Raw genomic sequence first — 20,871 nt, 5'->3', positions numbered from 1 at the left:
CTGCTGATGGCAGAGCTCTGCCCCTCGGCTTTGGCCGCTGTGCCTTCCAGGAGCACGTGTGAGTTTGCAGCTCAGCAGTGCCTGGGGAAGAGGGAACAGGGAAGGTTCTCCCACCCTGCAGGAGCTGGGGGACGTGCCAGGGCTGCTGCCTGAAAGGGCAGCAACTCAAAAGCTCCAGAGAGAACGCCAAGAATAGCCTGGTGATCCTGGAGCCCGCCAAGCTCCCTCATTGCACCCCGAAGGAAGCTCAGGTGTTCCCCAGCAGGGAGCTGCAAAGGCCCTGGGGAAAGGAAATCTGTGAGGCTGAAACGGTGCTGAATTCCCAGAGGGTTTGGGGCTGCTGGTGCCAGCCCTGCTCACCGGCACACAGATGGCTCTGCTCTCCTCGTTTGGACCTCGGTGTTGGATTGGTCTCATGGACCATACAGGGCTGTGGTCTGTAGGGAGGGTTTTTCTTTAGCTGGAGCACAGGGATTTGGGTAAAACCCTGTCCTGTGAGATCTCCATCCCTTGCCCCTTCCTGGCTTTTGGGTTTTGGTCTCTGGGATGCACCCCCTGCTCCCCGAGGGTTTCTGGGGTGCTGCTGACGGCGGTGGAATTTTTAACCTGAGCTGAGCGTGCGGCTCTGCGGCTGCTCCCACCAGCACTCCCGGCAGAGGAGAGCCTTAATTAACACCCGCCCCACGGATCACCATGAACCAGTGAACGGCACAGGTCACCCTGGCACGGAGCGGGGTCCCACCACCCCTGTGTCCTCCCTGAGCGTCCCCCCTGTGCTCCCAAGGATGCCCCAACCCCAGACCCTGGGGACAGCAGGAGCAGCGACCAACCGGGCACGGAGCAGCGTCCCCAGAGCTGCCCCACCGCTCCCGCTCCGTGTCCTGCTGATGCCACCTTTGTCGCCAGCCCCTTCCCCTCGCTCCCGGCCGTTCTGTGCCCCGGAGCGGGCGCTCCCCCCGCCTCAGTTCCCCGCAGCTCCCCGGTGTCACCGGGCGGAGCGCGGCGGCGAGGAGCGCTCGGTCCCGAAGAGGTTAACGCGTGTCCCGGTGGACTCAAAGCCCGGAGCTTCATGGGATGCCATATAAAGCGCGTTCCGCCGGGCCGGCCCCGGCTCCGGGAGCTGCCGGGACGCGCGGAGCGGAGCCGCGCACGGAGCGGAGCCGCCGGTGCCGCCGGTGCCCCGGAGCCGCCGGGCCATGGAGCCGCCGGGCCCCGCCGGGGCGCCGGGCCGGCCCTGGGATGAAGCCAAGGCCTTCTACGACAACCTCGCCCCCAAGAAGAAACCCAAATCGGTGAGAGCCCCCGCGCTCCCCGCCTGCCCCATCCCCTGCCGGGGCTCTCCAGGTGTCCCAGCTCCTGCGGGTTCGCATCTTCCCTGGATTCCCCCATGGAACCCCCCGGGTGTCTGTGGGTGCCCCATCTCCTCCAGGATCCCTCCTGGTGCCCCATTTCCTCCAGGATCTCTAGGATCCCTCCCGGTGCCCCATTTCCCCCACGAGTTTTGGGGTCCCCCGAGTGTCTCCCATGTTCCCCATTTCCTCCAGGCTCTCTGGGGTCCCCCCGGTGCCCCATTCCCTCCAGGATCTCTGGGGCCCCTCCTGGTGCCCCATTTCCCCCACGAGTTTTGGGGTCCCCCTGAGTGTCTCCATGTTCCCCATTTCCTCCAGGATCCCTCCCCGTGCCCCATTTCCCCCACGAGTTTTGGGGTCCCCCTGAGTGTCTCCATGTTCCCCGTCTCCTCCGGGCTCTGTGGGGTGCCCCGTGGTGTCTCTGGTGTTTCTCTGACCCCCCCCTGCCTCCATCCAGCTCCTTGGGGATGCCCCAGCTCTCTCCAGGTGCCCCCACTGGCTCCTCCAAGGCATCGCTCGGTTCCTGGCGTCTCTCCAGATCCCCCCGGTCTCCCTGGGTTCCCGCAGGTCCCTGTGGTGCTCCTGGCTCCCTCCTGGGCTGAGCTGTCCTTGCAGAGGGGTCCGGTGCCCCATGAGCTGCCTGTCCCCTGTGCCAAGGCGGGAGGCCCTGGCAGGGACAGGAGGGGTGGCACTGACAGAGCCAGGGACAGGCAGGAGCCGCTGGGCCAGGGGTGTCACAGGGTGTCACAGGGGTGTCGCTGCCCCTCGCTGCCCCGGGAGATCAGAGGGACAGCCTGTGTTATCTAACGAGGGCTGAGCTGCCGCCTTTAACCACGGGGAGTGCCTGGAAGTGCGGCCGTGTCCCGCAATGGCAGCGGGGCTGGCAGGGCTGGGGGCTGTGCCCGCCTGTCCCTGCAGCCTCTGAGCCCCCCAGACACAGCCACAGCCACCCTTGGGGCCGTGGGACCCCCAGAACCTGGGGTCTGGCAGAGGGGCTGGACCTGGTGACAGCTGGCACCTCCTGTGGCACCTCCTGTGGCACCTTCTATGCTGGCACCTCCTGTGACACTCTCCTTGCTGGCATCTCCTGTGGCAAAGCTCTGGGTGTGAGCTCTCCACGAGGGGACACGTCCAAGCCCTCATTTGGGGCAGCCCTTGTGCCTTCCCTTCCCTCAGCCCTGTTGCTGGACCCTGTGCCAGCTGACATTGCTGCTGCCTGTGCCCTTCCCAGAGCAGGGGCACAGCCTGGCTTGGTGGCAGGATGCAGCTCCTGCTCTTTCATGCCCGTGCTTTGCCCATGGATGCCAGCCCAGGCTCCTCCTCTTCCTCTCCTTGCAGCCAGCTCGCTGACCAGGGGAAACTGAGGCACGGGGAGGGGGGCAGCCATGTGCTTTGCAAACTGAGATCTGGGCGCTCACATCCTGCAGCTGGGCTGTGCCCTGTGGGGCTGGGGGTGATGCCAGGCTCTGTGCCAGCCTCTCCTGGGGGCTGTGGGCAGCCAGCTCAGCTGCCCTCACACAGCTGCCAGCCCCTGATGGACGGCTGCAGGGCGCTTTTCTGCAGTATAAATAATGTTCTTGGAAAACTCCAAACCAGCCTGAACTTTAATCTGATCCCGAGCAGGGGTCTGGTGGTGCCCAGGGCTCCTTCAGGAAATGGGGTTTGGTGTCGTCTGTCTGTGCCCTCGGGGTGCCAGGTCTGTCTGTCTGTCGTCCGTCCTCCTGGCCCTACAGGAGCAGGAGAGAGCTGGGAGGTGATTTTGGGAAGCCATTCCTGGCTGGGGAATGGGTTCATGGGGCATTCCTGCTTTGCAGTGGTCGCAGCTCTGCCCACAGCCTGGCTCCTGCCAGGGAGGTCAGCAATGAGACCTGTCACCCTTCAGCAATGCTGGAAATGTCCCCAGCCTCTCTGGTGACAGTGGGAGCTGGATTTCTGCTGGCTCCCTTCCTCTGGGCACCCTTTGGGACCCATCCCTCTCACCCACGTGCGATTTTTGGGATGCAGGAGTGGGGACAATGCTTGACCGTGGAGCAAACCCTTCCTCCTCCCTTTCCATGTCCAAAATCCTCTGAATATTGAATTAATCACAAGAATTTGGTGTTCTGCAGCACCCAGGGAAGTGCCCAGAATTCCTGCAGGATTTTAGGATGGAGTTGGGTTCAAGCAAAAGGATCCAGGGGTGCAGAATGGGGTCCCCAGTGTGGCTCCTCCAGGGGTGGCAGTGGAGCTTCTGGGGTTGGGTGGTACCGAGGGCACCTCTGGCTCTCATGGGTGGGAGGACACTGCACGTCCTGGGAGCCTGTGGGATTTCCAAATATCTGCCTCTAATCCTTGGGGGGCTGCTGGGGATTTACTGATTAGAGCAGCGATTTAAAGGCTGCCAGCTGTTGGATCTGCAGGCAGAAAATTGGGCTGTTTGCAGTCACTCCTGAAATGCACCTTCACCCCAAAACTGGGGGGTTCGGGGTCTGGGCTGGGGTTTGCACGCAGTGGAGCTGGAGCCTGCTGGAAAGGTCTTTTTACACTTCTCAGGTGGGGTTTGGGCCTTGTGGACCTCCTGGAGCTGTGCCGGTGGCTGATGTTCCTCTGACATGTCCCTGGTTGTCCCTCCTGTTTGGCTGAACCTAGGGATGGAGCCAGGATTGGGATGGGACCTTCCCCACACCCTCACACTCCTCTTAGACCCATCATTAATCTCTTGCTCAAGGCTCAGGAGGGGGCTGGACCTGACCTTCCCATGGGAAGGAAGAGGAGCTCACCACGAATCCCCAAATTCAGTTGGATTCAGCTGAGCAGAGCCTGGACTTGTGTTGGATGAGCTTTCACCGACCTTGGCTGACCTTGGATGCTGCTTTGAGGGGAAAACAGAGTTTGTGATTCAGCCCAAAGCCTGCAGGGCTGAGGCAGCCAGAGCAGGAGGCTGTGGTGGGATGGAGGCTGTGGGACCAAATCCAGCCCAGCCAGGGCTGGGAGTGCGACCCCTCCCATGCACACATTTCCTGTTGCAAAAGGAGAATATTTGCCTTGAAACATCTCAATTTCTGGGGAAAAGTGGGGTTGGGTGGGCTGTTAGCAGCACTCAGAGGGAGGGTTTGAGGTGCTGTGGTTCCTGAGGCTTTTTAAAGCTCATTTTGGAGCATTGCAATGACCATCTGCAGCACTAATGGGGACAGAGAGGCATCCAAACAAGCTCGAGGAGGGAATGCTTCCAAATGAAATCCACTTCAAAGAAATGTCAAAATGCAGATCCCTCCTCGCAGTGCAGAATCGCCTAATTTTTCCAAATGTCAGCATTTCCCAGGGAACAGCAGGGCTGTTCCAGCCCAGCCAGAGCTGGGAGCTGCCTTAGCACCCGCGTGAGACTTTCCTGCCCCGAGTGCTCCACAAGGTGCAAATCTTCCTTGGCAGGATCCCATTCCCAGAGCTCCCTGCCCTCGGGCCCCTGGGGCTCCAGCTGCCCACGCCGGGGCAGAGGCAGGGCCTGGAGCCCAGGGTTATTTTTATTGCTGTGTTTATTGCCTCTTAAATGAACCTCCCCGAGGGCTGGTGCCTTTCAGAGGCGGGGAAGGGACCTTGAGCAGCCGGGGCTGTTGTGCAAGGTGTGGAGAGGGAGGTGGAAATTCCCTCTGGGCGCCCAGCTTGGCTTGTGGCCCCAAACATCCTTCTCACCCCCTTGAACACGCCTCAGTGCTGTTACATCTGGGCTGCTGACCTGTTTTCTCTCCTGGGAATCTCCCTGCAGGGCTGACCCCGGTCCAGGATCAGGGAGCAAACACCTGGAAGATTTCCTGGCCAGCCAGCACTGCAGGGACTCTGGAGCAGGATGGAGCAGCAGGACTCCAGCTCATGGCCGGATGTCCCAAGACCTTTCAGAGTTATTAATATTTTCAGCTAATAAATGGCCCATGACTCCAGAGTTACTAATTAATGAGCTGAAGTGCCAAGGCTTGGCCTGTGACCAGTTAATAGCTGACACTCCTTGGGGACCTGGCTGTGGTTCACTTGGAGCAGTGCTGGTGTCATGGATCAGGTCCTGCCTGTCCTGGAGGTTGCTCCCCTGCTTTCCTAAAACAGCCACTTCCAAACAGGACCTGATTCCCTGAAAATGCTGTGGGAGAGGGATCCCTGTGCCCACACTGATCTTCTCAGCCCCAGCTAATCTGGGTCTCGTCCTAATGCCCGCTGTTTAATCGCTTTGCTGGGGATTTGGGGGATTTTGGGGATTTTGGGAGTGGATGCAGCCTCTGGAGAGGTGCCTGGGATGGATCTGCTGTGGGGCTGGTGCTGGGAATGGCGTGGAGGCTCCCACTGACTCATTGCTGGGTGGGGCTGAGGGCAGAGCCAGCCCCAGGGCGAGCCCAGTGTGGATGGGGCACCCTGGCCTTGCAAAGTTCAGCCCCGGGCAGGGTGGGAGCTTGAACTTTGGAGCACCTGGAGGAGGCACCCTCCACCCTGAGCAAATGGCATTGCCAGGGGATTACTCACGGCTCAGAGGATCCTGGAAGGCACAGAGGAGCAGGGGGTGAGGTGTTCCTGCAGTGCTCACAGACAGGATTTCTCAGAGAGCCCCCAAGCCCTGTCCTGCTCGCTGGACTCCTCTGCAGGGGACAGGAGCTCCCTGTGCCACTGTCCCTCTGTAGGATTTGCTGTCCTGGCAGCCAGGATTGCTCACTGGCCATCGGTAATTAACTTATTTTTGTGCTTGCAAGTGAGTGATGGGGATTAACAGGGGACAGAGGGAGGGTGGGTGGGGGTCAAGATGAGCTTGACTTTCCTGACTGTCCCCTCTGTCCCCTCTGTCCCTGCCACGTTCCTCTGGAGGTGCCTCACTGGCTTCAGCTGGAGGAGGTTTTGGATTTGGGTTTTGGATGGAGCCCTCAAACATCAATAATAATGACTCATAAATCGTTGCTTGCACCACCTGTTTGTCATGTTTCCACCCACAATAGCTGTATCAAGTGTTTGGAGGAGCTGAGCTGGCACGGGCTGTTTGTCACATCTGGACGGCATCACGGGATGCGGATCTGGCTCAGCCGCAGAGCGCAGCTCGTTCCTGCCTGGGGGGTGGGAAAAGCCACACAAATTCCATCTGCACGGCCTTCAGCAGCTCCTCCTGGGGTCTGCACGGGTTCTGGGAGCCTGTTTGCAGTGGGAGGGCTTGGCAGTGGGATCTGAGGCGTCCCAGATGTGTGGGGATGGAGCATCAGGGCTTTGTGACCGTGTTCACAGGGGTCTCAGGATGAGGGAAGAGACGAGGATCTGACTCCATGTTTCAGAAGGCTTGATTTATTCTTTTATGATATATATTATATTAAAACTATCCTAAAAGAATAGAAGAAGGGGTTTCATCAGAAGGCTGGCTAAGAATAGAATAGGAAGGAATGATAACAAAGGCTTGTGGCTTGGACTCTCTGTCCAAGCCAGCTGGGCTGTGATTGGCCATTAATTAGAAACAACCAACATGGGCCAATCCCAGATGCACCTGTTGCATTCCACAGCAGCAGATAAGCATTGGTTACGTTTTGTTCCTGAGGCCTCTCAGCTTCTCAGGAGGAACAATCCTAAGGAAAGGATTTTCCATAAAAGATGTCTGCGACAGGGCTTCATCTGTGGAAGTGCTGGGATGCAGCCGCTCTGTCCTTCTCCAAATCACTTCAGAGGTGTCACCCACCTTGTGGCCTTTCATGCTGGGGGATCCACCTAGGGGCTGCCTCCCTAATTTGTCCCTCCCTAACTGGTCCCTGTGCCCACAGCCCAAGCCTGAGAACGCCATCACCATCGCCGTGTCCTCGCGGGCGCTGTTCCGCATGGAGGAGGAGCAGAAGATCTACACGGAGCAGGGCGTGGAGGCCTATGTGAAATACCAGCTGGACCACGAGAATGAGCCCTTCCTCCCTGGGGCTGCCTTCCCCTTCGTCAAGGTGAGCAGCCACAGCTCCCCAGAAATCCTGGGGAGGGGACAGAGCTCATGTGGGGCCACGATGGACACGAGCCACGGAGCAAACGGAGGGCAGACAAACCTCCCAGCAAGTGATGTGCTGTTTCCAGGGCTGGATTTTTCATCCTGAGCCCAAGAATTGAACAAATCATCTCTTGGATCACATTTAAAGTTTCCCTTTAGGGAATTGTCTTTTTTTTTTTTTTTTTGTAGTTATGATTATTATTACAATTTATTTATTCTTGTGAATTGGCTGAGTTTAGCCTTGCTCCCGAGTCGGCCAATTTCTAATCCTGACATGTTGAAATGATGCATTTCAAACTTGAAAATTATTTTCTAACTCCTGTAGCAATTAGTGCAGTTTTGGGAGCTGGAGCCCATTCCCAATAAATAGATTAATCAGCTCAGTGGGGCAGGACTTGTTTCTGATGGCTTGAAAAACACTTTTCTGTAACTTGGAGCTAATTTATCCTCATTTAATAAATCCAAACCTTTTATGTTTAAAAACAGAGAAGTTGCTAGGTGGAATTTTCCCCCCCCCCCACTAAAATGAATCTATTTTTTCCCAGCTGATGCCAGCTTGGCTCCGGGTGTAGTTGAGGTGGGGATTTTGGTGACCAGGAGCATTTTGTTGATGGGAAGGGCTGAGCACCACACCTGGGGCTGGCCAGATTTGTGGATTTGGTGACCAGGAGTGCTTTGCTGGGTGGGAAGGGGGTCAGGGCCATGCCTGGGGGGGCCTGGCTGACACCCACCCCCTCTCCCTGGGGTGCTGCAGGCTCTGGAGGCAGTGAATGCTCAGCTCCGTGAGCTCTACCCCGACAGCGAGGAGCTCTTCGACATCGTCCTCATGACCAACAACCACGCCCAGGTTGGGGTTCGCTTGATCAACAGCATCAACCACTATGGTGAGATGGGGACACAGCTGGCCTTGGTGGCTTTTGGGTGGTGGCATTGCTGGGCACCAAGAAAAGGAGATGTTTTCTCCCGTTTTTTTACGCTTCTCCCGGATTTTCTGGGCGTTGAGCAGGAACTGGATGGTGGGGAGGAACTCTGGCTGCTGGCCCTGCTGTTGGGCAGCAGAACCAGGATTAACCCCAGCCCTCCCAGCACCAAGGCTGGGTCTGGGGGGCAGCCAGGCTCACCCCAGGGTCCCTCTTGCCCCCAGATCTGTTCATCGAGAGGTTCTGCATGACGGGAGGGAACAGCCCCATCTGTTACCTCAAGGCCTATCACACCAACCTCTACCTCTCCTCCGACGCCGAGAAAGTGAGTGGGGCCATTGAAGAGGGTGAGTCTGGGGTCCAGCTCAAGGAGGGGGGCAGTGGGGGGAGCCTGGAGCCCTCAGGGGGTTGTTCTCAGGAAGGATAACTCCAATTTCCATGTCCCTAATCCAACGTGCACTTAAGGTTTGCCTCGCCCCACATCTCTGACGCTCCAAAGAGCCTCCAGTTTCCATAGAAATGAGCCTTTCCTCCAGCTCCACAGCTCTCCCGAGGCAAAGGAGGTGTTTTTCCTCCTTAATTCTTGTATGCAAAGGGTGATTTGTCATCTGGGGGGTTGTTTTTGCTGTGGAAGCTCTCGGGGCCGAGCTGCAGGGGCTCCTGCTCGCGTTTCCTTGCGGCGCTTTGCTCCCAGCCCGTCGTGTTTTGCTCTGCTCCTCCGTGGCTGAGCCACGAGGCCGGATCCTTGGATAACTGCCACCTCCTGCCTCATCCTCAGGGATTGCTGCAGCCACCATCTTCAGCCCCAGCAGAGACCTGGAGGTGTCAGAGAAGCAGCTGAGGGTGGCGTTCGACGGGGACGCCGTGCTCTTCTCGGATGAGTCGGAGCAGATCGTGAAGGCTCACGGCCTGGACATGTTCTTTGAGCATGAGAAGGCTCACGAGAACAAGCCCCTGGCACAGGTACAGCTGGGCTAAGGGCAGGAGAAAGCTCTGGGAGTGAGGCAGCCCCCATGGGATGCTCCAAACTCTGGGATCAAGCCACAGCAAGGTTGTGACCATGTTCACAGGGGTCTCAGGATGAGGGAAGAGATGAGGATCTGACTCCATGTTTCAGAAGGCTGGATTTATTCTTTTATGATATATATTATATTAAAACTGTCCTAAAAGAATAGAAGAAAGGATTTCATCAGAAGGCTGGCTAAGAATAGAAAAGGAAAGAATGATAACAAAGGCTTGTGGCTCTGACTCTGTCTGAGCCAGCTGGGCTGTGATTGGCCATTAATTAAAAACAACCACATGAGCCCAATCCCAGATGCACCTGTTGCATTCCACAGCAGCAGATAACCATTGGTTACATTTTGTTCCTGAAGCCTCTCAGCTTCTCAGGAGGAAAAATCCCAAGGAAAGGATTTTTCATAAAAGATGTCTGTGACACGAGGTGGTGGCACAGGGGATGGTTTGGGGTCGTTTTTGGGGCGGCTCACAGGGTGATGACATGAAGCTGGTGATTGAAAGGCTGACAGAAGGTTTCTCGCTCTCTCAGGGCCCTCTGAAGGGCTTCCTGGAGGCTCTGGGGAAGCTGCAGAAGAAGTTCTACTCCAAGGGGCTGAGGCTGGAGTGTCCCATCCGCACGTACCTGGTGACGGCGCGCAGCGCGGCCAGCTCGGGCGCCCGCGCCCTAAAGACTCTGCGCAGCTGGGGCCTGGAGACGGACGAGGCTCTGTTCCTGGCAGGGGCTCCCAAGGGCCCTCTGCTCAGGAAGATCAGGCCCCACATCTTCTTCGACGACCAGATGTTCCACGTGGAGGGAGCGCAGGAGATGGGCGCCGTGGCCGCCCACGTCCCCTACGGCGTGGCCCAGAAGCACAAGCGGCCGGCGCAGGAGAAGCAGCAGACCCCAAACAGCAAATAGTGGGGTTGGGGGGATCCCCCAGAGCCCAGCGTGGACCTCATCCCGTGAGCCAGGCTCCCTGCTCGTGCAGGGAGTGTTTGTTCTGGGAATGGGGGCTCATCCCCCCCGGGTTAGGGGCAGGAGAGAGGAGCAAAATGTCCTTGGTGCCTCTGTTTGCTGCTGTTCCTCGTGGGGCTGGGGGCTCCTCTGTGCCAGGAGATGTTTTCCCGGTTCATCTGTGCACTCTGCACTTGCCTCGGGCAAAAACCCCTCGAGGATGGGTCTGCCTTGTGTGGAATCTTTGTGCCAGGCAGGTTTAACCTATTTATTTTAACCTATTTATTTAAAACCCCCAGTGACTCCCAAAGCCTTCTGGCTTTCCCAAGCAAATGTTTAGGCTGAACTGGAAAATTGGGAGCACTCAAAAGCCTTCCAAGCAGCTTTGGAACAAAATTTTGTCCCTTTGAACTGGAATTAAACCGTGATATTGTTCCTTCACAGCCCCAGCTGCTGCTCTCCAACCAGAAAATACTCAGTGTCTGTCCTTTCACCAAGATTTTGCCAGCTTAAATCTGGAAAAATAGAAACAAATACTTAACATACTAAAAAAAAAAAAAAAAAATCCTGTTTCCTGCTTGGAGCTTTGGGCTGGAGTATTGTTGGGCCAGGTTTTTATATTTGGGTTTCACACTTGCATGGTTTAGCACTTAAAACTAATAATCTCAGTGAGCACCCAAAGCCCAGCTTGTCCAAGGGCTGCAGACGCATGCCCAGGGCTTGAATTAAGTTAAAAGCAGGCCTTGATATATTAGGGACATCATTTGAAGTCCATTTAGGTAAATCTGCACAGAATTTCAGCCTGGGGATTTCAATTAAAGGATTTTTTCCTCCCTTTCCAGGCTGAGCCATATGAGTTGATAATCTTTTTCTCCTCAGCTTCTTAAAACCTCTGGTGTTTCCTAAAATAGACACCTCTGTTAGCGATGCTGTGAGAGAACCAAATCTCTGATTAAAAAACAGGATGGGAAATCAATGGGAGAGAAACTGGTGTGAAAATCACGCTGACATTTCTGCTCAAAGCCCTGTCCCAAAGGAGACACTAGGGAGGAAAATGTAAAGATTATTTCTTCCTCGTGGGTTTTTCTTTTCCTCTCTTTATTTTTTTTTTTTTTTTTTTGCACAGCATCCCATGGCTGAGCAGGAAGGGTGCTCAATATTATCAGCCGGTTTTCTACAAATACCATGGGCTGAAATTTTCCATGTTGTGTGTCTGGCTCTTTCCAGGGAAGTTTCAGCTCAGACAGTGAGGCTGGAGCTGGAGTTATCACTCTTTTGAGGAATATGTAAATAACCAAGCTGGTGTTGCCTCCAGTGGCTCTGCAGATTTTTCTCATTGCACTAAATCCTGCTCTAGCAGTGAAAAGCAAATTGCACTTTTTTCCCCCCCCGAAAAAAAATTCTTTGGCAGACTGTTAACTGTCACATCTGGGTGACAAACACCTCGGAGGAAGGTCTGAAATCCAAACAAACAAACGAAAAATCTTGGGAGAAATGAGTTTCTGAGTGTCACATCCTCCAGCACTCAGGTTTATAGACAGGTCTTGTCTTTTTTCATGTGAACCCAGGATTTTGGGATCTGAGCTGGATCTTGGAGGCCTCTCTGGCAGCTGGGAGGGGGAGCACAGCCAGTAAACATTTCCAAGGTGTTTCCTGAAGATGGTGGAAGCCCAGCCAAGCCCAGCTTGTGCAGGGGAGAGGATGCTGCAGGAGGAATGGGATTGTCAGCCAGCCCTGGGGAGCAGGGCAGGGTGCCAGTGGGGCTGGGGACAGGGGCATGTGTCCATGGGATGATCCAGAGGTGATGCTGCTGCTGGCAGGGGGAGATGGATGCCCAGGGAAGCGCTGGGCTGTGGTTTTGGGGTAGAACCCTGGATCTGAGCAGATTCCTGCTGCCTCTCCAGGCCCTGAGGTGCACAGGGAGCTGGGGACAGGCTTTCAGTGACCCTGCTTTGGGTCCTCCTGCTGCCAGGGCAGTTCAGGGGCCCCCTGGGAGGTGTGGGGCTCAGGAATGGGCCCCAGCTGAGCCAGACCTCCCCATATCCCCCCCAAGCAGGGAGGATTTTCCACTCCCACCATGGCTGCCCCTTTTGCTTTTATCCACGTGGCTCCCTCTGCTTTTGTTTTTTTTTTTTATTTTTCCTCCTCCATCCCTGCAACTGGAGGACAAGGACTTGCTGTTTGTGCACTTCCCTCAGGTCCCCTGGGGCTGGGCAGTGTCCCTGGGGTCACCCCCTGGGATGGGCACTGCTCTCACAGGGCCCTGCCTGTCCTGGCTGACAACTGGACTTTTCCTGCTGTGTGTTGTTGCTGTGGATTTCGCTTCATTGTCCCCCGGTGGTTTTTTGCCATGTAAATGGGATCCCTCGGGGTGTTTTTCCATAATAAAACCGTGCTGGTCCCCGCCCTGCTCCCTCTGTTCTCACAATGCGTGTTTGGCTCCCTGCTTGGGACCTCCCAGGTTTTATAGTGATGGGGCAGGCGTGACAAGAAGGAAAAAAGGGGTTTTGGGGGTTTAAGGGAATTCATAAAATGTGATTCAAGCTCCTGCTTTGGGACTGGAGACCTGTGGGAGAGGTGGGATTCCAGGGGTGGGATGTGCTGTGATCCAAACACCTCCCTGTGCTTCGTGAGCAGCTTCTGTGGGGCACCTGGGCTCGTGATGGAGCCCTGGATAAAAATACAGCTTGGCAGGAGACTTTTGTCAGCTTGATCTTCTCCCAGCCAACAGGTGGGAGGCAGCACAGGCTCAGCAGAGGAGATTTATGAGATTTATGGCTGCTCCATCCGAGCAGCAGCGACACTGCAGCTCCTCCCTGCCAGTCAGGGGAACAGATGGACTGAGGGGAAGCAGCGAATTCTCCATCCATCACCAAATATAGCCAAGGAATGTCCGTGGGCCCCGGGGCAGCATCCCTGCTCTGGGTGTTCACTGAAGGGATGGATGGCCCTCAGCAGAGTGTTCCTGCCTCCCCCCAGCCCAGCCCCAGCCCTGCTGTGTTCTTCCACCAGATGCTTGGAGGGGGAAAAAAATAAAAATAAATCAAATTCCAGCACAGATTCCAGCCTGTGATGCAGCGGGGAAAGCCCAGGTGTGTCCACGCAGCCCTGGGAGGTCGGGATGTCCACAGCAAAGCCAAAAGCTGCGAGGACAACCCCAAGCCCTTGGTTGTGAGACACCGAGGGACAGGGGGAGCTTTGTGCAGGTGGATTTGGGATTTGCTGCAAGCCTGAGGTTTTGATTCTGCTGCCTGTCCTCCAAGCTTTTCCCTCGATCAGGCATGGCAGGGCTTTGCAGGGAGCGTGCTTTGAAACGAAGCCCGTGCGGGAGGAGGAGGAGGAGGAGGAGGCGGAGGCAGAGCTGGTGGGAATTATGCTGCCACTCAGCGATTGTCAGCACAGATGTTCCCGAGGTAATCACCACCCTGAATAGCAGGAGCTGCTGCTCATGACAGATCAGGATTTAACCCCCAGGACTCGTGGGGTGTCTTGAGAGAGTGGGACACCCCTGATGAGCGTGGCAGGGAGGTTGGGCAGAGCCTGGACTCTGCTCTCCTGGTCTTTTTCTGGGCACCAGGGGGGTTGTGAGACATCCCTGCCTCAGTTTCCCCATCACCGTGGCAGAATCATGGAATCCCAGACTGGTTTGGGAAGGGAACTTAAAGATCACCCAGTGCCCCTTAAAGATCACCCAGTGCCACTTCCCTGCCGTGGTCAGGGACACTCCCACGGTCCCAGGGTGCTCCAAGCCCTGTCCAACCTGGCCTCGAGCACTTCCTAGGACGGTGAATCTAAATCTGATGAATGCTCCAGAGGGAACAGAGGACGATTCCAGCTCCTTAGGGAGGGAAAGCAGAAACCCAGGAGTGCTCTGGAGTGCAGTGCAACCCCTGCAGATCCCGGTGTGCGGGGCTCACACAAATCCAGGTCTGTCCTGTGGCCCAGCTGGGAGCCCCTCTGCAGCATGTTCAGTTTTACATCCTCCCTGGAGGGCAGAACAGGCACCAACAACCGCGAGCAGGAGCCTGCAGGATAAAATATCAGGGCAGGGGACCTGGTGACAGGGTGACAGAATCACCCCGAGCTGGAAGGACAGATAAGGGGACCTGGAGGCAGGAGAACAAGCAAAGGGCACTCGCTATCAGCACCGCCGGGGCCGTGCCAGGATTTGAGCAGCCCGACCATCTCGTCCCTTCAACACCGCTATTTTTAGCCGTGCTCGCTGACACCTCTGTCACCAGTGCCTAAAATGGTCCCCCCTGAGCACAGCCAGGGCCACCATCGGAGCCGTGACTCAACGGGGCGGGCGTGGAGCTGCTGCTGGAGCCTCCCTGCCAAGAAGCAGCTCCGAGCTGGGCCAGCTCCTCGGGAGATGCTCTCTCGGGAGTTCTGCTGTTAATTGAGCCCCCCCAGACACGTGAAAAGTCTCTGCTTCCACCCACACGTTCAAAGAAGGAATTGGAGTTCTTCAGTTTTCGGTCTCAGAGTTGTTTATTGTATCTTATCTATAAAAAGTTTTCTCCTGTCCTGTGACGGTGCTCACAGGGGTTCTTGGATGAGGGAGGAGACGAGGATCTGACTCCGTGTTTCAGAAGGCTTGATTTATTATTTTATGATATATATTACATTAAAACTATACTAAAAGAATAGAAGAAAAGGTTCTCATCAGAAAGCTAGCTAAGCTAAGAATAGAAAAGAATGATAACACAGGCTTGTGGCTCAGACAGAGAGCCTGAGCCAGCTGGGCTGTGATTGGCCATTAATTACAAACAACTCTATGAGCCCAATCCCAGATGCACCTGTTGCATTCCACAGCAGCAGATAACCATTGTTTATGTTTTGTTCCTGAGGCCTCTCAGCTTCTCAGGAGGAAAAATCCTAAAGAAAAGATTTTTCATGCAAAGATGCCTGTGACACTGTCCAGCCGAGGTCTGCTCAGCAGGGCAGCCAGAGGCACTCTGAACATCCTCTTTATGCTTTTGTCTCTTTATGCTACAAACCACATATAACGTGTTTACAATCACCTATGTTAGACAGTGAACTTAGACAGGGATTTTGGTATAGGGGTTATGGGGACAAGATGGAGGGACCTGGGCATGTCCAGCCTTTCTCCTTCTCCTTCTTGTTCTCCATTTTCTGCAGTGCTGTTGGCACTTTGGGATTGGTTTAGAGTAGAAGTGCACTGTCTAACACTGGGTGATAGGTATTGGGAATTAAGTGTCAATATGTTATAAGTAGTTTGTAGTATAAAAGGACAACACCACCCTTGGGGCGGTCACAGTGCCTGTGGCTGCCCTGCTGAGCAGATCTCAGCTGGACAGAAGGAAAATTTTATAGATAAGAATTAATAAACAACCTCAAGAGCGAAAAGTGAAGAGTCCAGACTCGTTCTTCAGCCGCACGGGCCGAAGCAGAGACACCCTGCACATCTCAGGGCAGCAATCAACAACCAAAACCCGAGAGGGCTGGAGCCGGAGGGCAAAGATCTTGGACACACAGAGCAAACCCACCCTGCTCCCCCTTCCTGGAGATCTCCTTTTAGGAAAAGCTGCCTGGTTTTCCCAGCTCTGCCCACGGGGGCGGGGATCTGCCCGTGCTGGCGCTTTCCCATTCCTGCAGCGAGGGCTCCGTTACCGGGGCTGCGTTCAAAGCTCTGCTGGCAGCGCTGTGCCGGATGGGGCTGTGCCATAATCCCCCCTAGGAGGGCAGCAGAGCAGAGCAGGGGGGTCTCGGGACCTTCTGGGGCTGCAGGAGAGCTGGAGAGGGACTTGGACAAGGGCACGGAGTGATAGGGTGAGGGAGAGTGGGTTTAAATTGAAGAAATGTCGATTTCGATTGGATATTGGGAAGAAATCCTTCCCTCTGAGAGTGGTGAGGCCCTGGCACCAGTTGCCCAGAGAAGCTGAGGATGCCAGGGGACGATAAATGAGAGAAAATCTGCTTCTAATGCACTGTGAGGGAAGCGTGGCTTCCCCGGCCTGCGCTGACTTTTGGTGGGAGTCGGAGCACGAGTGGACATTGCTGTCCGTGCTGGAATTCGGGCCCACCCTGATGGGGATGCGTCTGCCCAGGGATGGGGACCGGGACAGGGCACAGGGACAGTTGTGGTGCTGAGCAGGTGCCACGAGAGGGCGTGGAGGGCTGCGAGCGCCGCCAGGGGTGACCTGGTGCCCGATGTCCCCTCCCTTGGTGCCCTAATGGCATCCCCGCCCTCCCCTGGTGCTCCTTCCCTTCGGGTGCGTGTCTGGGGCGTGTGAACGGGCATCTCTGCCACCTGAGCCCCCGGAATGTCCCCAGCCCACCCCCCTCCACGGGGAGGGGCAGTGCTTGTAGCCCACCAAGCTGGGCGAGCAGAGATTTTCCTCAGCGCCAATTCTGGCGCGGGGCACGCGTCCCCTCGAGTGGCACCTCAGGCACTTTGTCACCCAGGGTGACCCGGCTGGGGGGGCTGTGGGGCCACCCCATATGGCAGGGGCGGGGTGATGGGGGCTTGTCCTGCTGGCTGCACAAACAGGCCTCCTCCTCCTCCTCCTCCTCCAGGTGCGGCTGGGAATCATTAGGAGCTCTCTGCGCCGGCTGAGTGTGGGAACTGGAAGGGAAAGCTGGAGAGAGGCCTTCTTTCATCTCCCCACTCCCTCCTCCCCCCGTGTCTGCCAAGCCTGGCTTCCTTTTGAATCCTTTAGCTTGTGCCAAGCGAGGGAGAGGAGGAGGAGGGGGGAAGAAAGAGAAAAAGGGAAAAAAAAAAAAAAACCAACCAACAACCACAGGAATGTGTCCAGGGATCTGGCTTCATTCAGGCTGTGAGCCCTGAATACCCCGGCTCCACTCGGGGAGCTGGAGGGAGGCAGCAGTGGGAAAACAAACAGGGAAGGGCTGTGAGGTGGGGACAAAGGGTATCGGGGAGGGGGACACGTCCCCTGCCATGGTACCAGCAGTTAGGGTGCCACGAGTCCCATGCTGGGAGCAGAGCTCCGTGTCTGGGTGAATCCTGGCTGTGCTCCCTCCCGGGATGGGGACACAGTGCCCACCCCACCACCCTGGGGACGCGGTGCCCCTGTGCCAGCCTGTCCCTCTGCACAAAGGCAGCGGGGCTGCTGCCAGGGGAGCCTGGGAGCCTTTCCTCCAGCACATCGGGAGAAGGATGGTCTTTGACTCGCTGCCGACTTTATTCCCAGCAAATTAATAATTTCCTCTTGTGGCAGCAGCGTTGGCCTGAGCGTGTGCGTGCTGGTGGCTCCCACTGCCCTCCCGGAGGGTCCGGGCCGCACCTCCCTCCATCCCCATCCTCAGCTGGGCTCCCTCCAGCTGTGCCGAGCTGTCAGATCCAGCCCAGCTGTGCCGGCCGCGGCCTCGGGAGCATCCCGGCGGGAGCAGGGGCCCGGCTGTGAACTGATGCTGCGAGTGCCGAGCGCCGGAGGTGGCGGCGAAGCGCCTTGGGTGGCGGCGAGGGAGGCGCAGCTCCAGGAGGGAGCTCTCGCTGCCTCTTGGCTTCGCAGCAGCTCTGGCAGCGCTGGGAGAAACGGGGGATAAAAGCAGCGAGGGAGCCGCCAGCACAGCCCGGACTCTGTCCTGGGGACACGGGGCGGCTGCTGGACAATCCCAGCGCAGGGTGGGAGCGCTGGGCACCCCGGCAGAAAGCTGGGGTTTGGCACCCGAGTCCTCGCGGAGCTCCCCGTGCGCTCGCCGCTCCTCCCCGTGCGCTCCGTGCATCCCCTCCGCGCTGCCGGGGCTGTCCGTGTGTCCGGCCGCGGCACTGACACCTCTCCCCGGCGCGGGCACTCGCTATCGGCAGATCTGCTGGGAACGCCAGCCACTCCTCGGGCAGCGATTGTGTTTTGTTCCTTATTTATATCCCCGGGGTGGTGCCACAGGTGGGCGATTGTTCCAGCTGACAGCCTGGAAGGCGAAGGAACGAGACTGAACTTCCTGCTATTCAATTAGAGAAAGTGAGCATTCAGCAGCAGCTGCTGGCTGCTGGCAGCAGCCGAACCCCGGTGGGCGCAGGAAAAGGCAGGAAAAGCTGCCTGATGCCATGGGCACGGCGGGCTCCGCAGCACCTCGGGCTGCCGCTGCTCTCTCCTCTGAGTTTGTATTTTTAGGAGGAGATTTCCTGATCAAAGCAGCTCCATGGAGCAGAATTGGGATGAGGAGGAGCTGGGGGGGGCTCAGCCTGGAGAAAAGGGGGCTCAGGGGGGACCCCCGGGCTCTGCACAACTCCCTGACAGGAGGGGACAGGCAGGAGGGGGGTCAGGCTCTGCTCCCAGGGAACAGGATGAGAGGAAACAGCATCAGGGGAAGATTGGATAATAGGAAAAAAAAAAATTCCTCACTGAAAGGGTGGTCAGGCACTGGAATGAGCTGCCCAGGGCAGTGGAGGAATCACCATCCCTGGAAGTGTTCAAAACCACACAGATGTGGCACTCGGGGACAGGGTTTAATGGAGAGCGTGGCAGTGCTGGGTTAATGGTTGGACTCGATTTTAAGGGTCTCTCACAGCTTTAATGACTCCGTGGGAAGCAGCAGCGTGGAAAACAGCAGCGTGTGGTGGTGGGGGACACTCTGAGTGGGGAGAGGCCGTGCCAGGAGGCAAAGCCAGGAGCTGGAAGTGCCGGAGGCAGCAGCTTCCCCCCGGGCCTGCAGCTTCGCCCCTGCCCTGAACTCTGCGTGATCCCTGACCCTGGGGCCTCTGTGCTGGAGGGCTGGTGGCTTTGGAAGCCCTCTGGATGTGCACTTCCCCTCCTCTGTGCTGGAGGGCCCGGGGGATGATCCCTTTCCCTGCTGGCTGGGAGCCTCCTTGTCCCTGTTTCCCCAGACATGTCTGTGTCCCCTCCTGGAGGCCGGCAAGGGAGGGAGGAGTGTGTGCTCCTGTGAGCTCCACATGGGGAACAAACCTCTCTCCCTCCTCCCCTCACTGCCTGGGTCCCTTTTGAAGCACCCAGGGCCCTGTGGAAGCCCCTGCAGCACCCAGGGTGCAGTGAGATTTTAGGGTCTCCATGTGCCAGGAGCCCAAGGCCATCCCTGCTCCATTTCCTTCCCTCACTCTTCCCCTCCTGGGGCCGATCCAATTGCAGAGGAGTCTCCTGCTGACGCCTCTCCCTGCCCCTTCCCCGTGCCATCTGTCCCCAGCACGGTGACAACCTCACTGGTGGCATCGCCGCTCCAGAGCCTCCCGTGCACCCCCGTGTCACAGACGTGTTTTATGAAAAATCCTTTCCTTAGGATTGTTCCTCCTGAGAAGCTGAGAGGCCACAAAGTGCAACCAATGGTTATCTGCTGCTGTGGAATGCAACAGGTGCATCTGGGATTGGGCTCATGTGGTTGTTTCTAATTAATGGCCAATCACAGCCCAGCCATCCGGACTGTCTCAGTCAGGCACAAGCCTTTGTTATCATTCTTTCTTTTTCTATCCTTAGCCAGCCTTCTGATGAAATCCTTTCTTCTATTCTTTTAGTATAGTTTTAATATAATATATATCATAAAATAATAAATCAAGCCTTCTGAAACATGGAGTCAGATCCTCGTCTCTTCCCTCATCCTCAGACCCCTGTGAACACCATCACACCCCTGAGCTCTCTGTTTTCAATCCATCTGTTCCCCCCGGGCTCGGGGTGTCTCCCAGGCTGGCTGTGATCATCAGGACATGATCTGCACACACGGAGAGCCCCAGATGCCTCCACGCACGCCAGACCCGCAGCTCCATCACCCCGAGGGTGGGACCGGGCTGAGCTCAGCACCTCGCACGAACATCGAACATCGGTGACACTGCAGCCGAGGCAATCAGCGCCAATTAGCCCCTTTTGGGAGCTCGGCCTGAAAGCTGCAGAGGCTTTTCCGTGCGTGCCGATGCTTTGGAAGTGATGGGGGTTGGACGTGCCAAAGCTGCGGCCACGTCTGAGCAAGGCTCGGTGCCTCGTGTCACTTCCAGGAGGCTGGGAGGGCTCGGGGGTGATGTCTGTGAATGTTAAAGGCACTTGTGTAGCCAAGCAGCACAGGCACATGCTGTCACTGCCTCTGCAGTGCCATCTGGCCAGCAGCGACGCAGCTAGAACCAGGGCTGTGTGCAGGAGAACATTTTACAACAGAAAGCAATTAACAGAATAAAGCCCTTTTTAAAATCCAGTAATTAAAAACAGTCCCTCCCCCTTGTTTTCCTTTTAAGCTGAAAGTTGCTGTTTACTCATTTGCTTTACAAAGTGTGCCTTGTTGTGGCTTCAGAAGAAATGAAAGTTTGAAGTGGTTAGAGAAGAAAGGCTTTGGGGCTGCTGCGTTCCAGGCAGGGCGGAGGGGCAGGGGCTCTCCAGCCCGGCTTGTTTGTATTTGTTCTTGTCTACTCACAAGATCGCTAAACACACATTTAACAAGTGGTGAAACTGTCTACCAGCCCGATCTCTCCCAGGGTTCATGAGAAGAGGCCTGGCACATTAGCATTGCTGGGGGAAGGGGGGGAGGACAGGCCTTTTGAAGGGTTGGTGTTTTGGGGCTGAGCAGGGAGGGAAGGGCTCCTTGCACAGGCCAAGTCCCAAACAAAGGCATTGTGCTCCCCGGAGCCCTGGGGACTGGCCCCAGGGGAAGGCCAGGACCTTGCCTCACCAGCCACGGGTTTTCCCATCCCAGCTCCTCTTGTTTCCTAGCAGGAGTGCAGCCCTAGGGCTATCCAAGGCTCTCCAGAGGCGGGAGCGGGGCTGGCAC

The 20,871-nt window shown here is 56.7% G+C and overlaps 1 protein-coding gene across 1 annotated transcript; it reads left to right on the top strand.

Moving 5' to 3' along the window:
• The first annotated feature begins 1,136 nt into the window (after window positions 1–1,136).
• On the top strand, window positions 1,137–12,610 carry NT5C1A (5'-nucleotidase, cytosolic IA). The gene is made up of 6 exons (XM_036397032.2): window positions 1,137–1,292; window positions 7,103–7,270; window positions 8,066–8,195; window positions 8,456–8,578; window positions 9,010–9,194; window positions 9,778–12,610. The coding sequence occupies exons 1-6, from the start codon at window positions 1,197–1,199 to the stop codon at window positions 10,144–10,146; spliced, it is 1,071 nt and encodes a 356-aa protein (XP_036252925.1). The 5' UTR covers window positions 1,137–1,196; the 3' UTR covers window positions 10,147–12,610.
• Window positions 12,611–20,871: the final 8,261 nt, after the last annotated feature.

This window comes from Molothrus ater, chromosome 24, assembly GCF_012460135.2.
Source record: "Molothrus ater isolate BHLD 08-10-18 breed brown headed cowbird chromosome 24, BPBGC_Mater_1.1, whole genome shotgun sequence".
NCBI classification, from domain to species: domain Eukaryota; kingdom Metazoa; phylum Chordata; class Aves; order Passeriformes; family Icteridae; genus Molothrus; species Molothrus ater.
The sequence above is the reverse complement of the archived record's forward strand: the minus strand, read 5'-3'. Positions and strand labels throughout refer to the sequence as shown.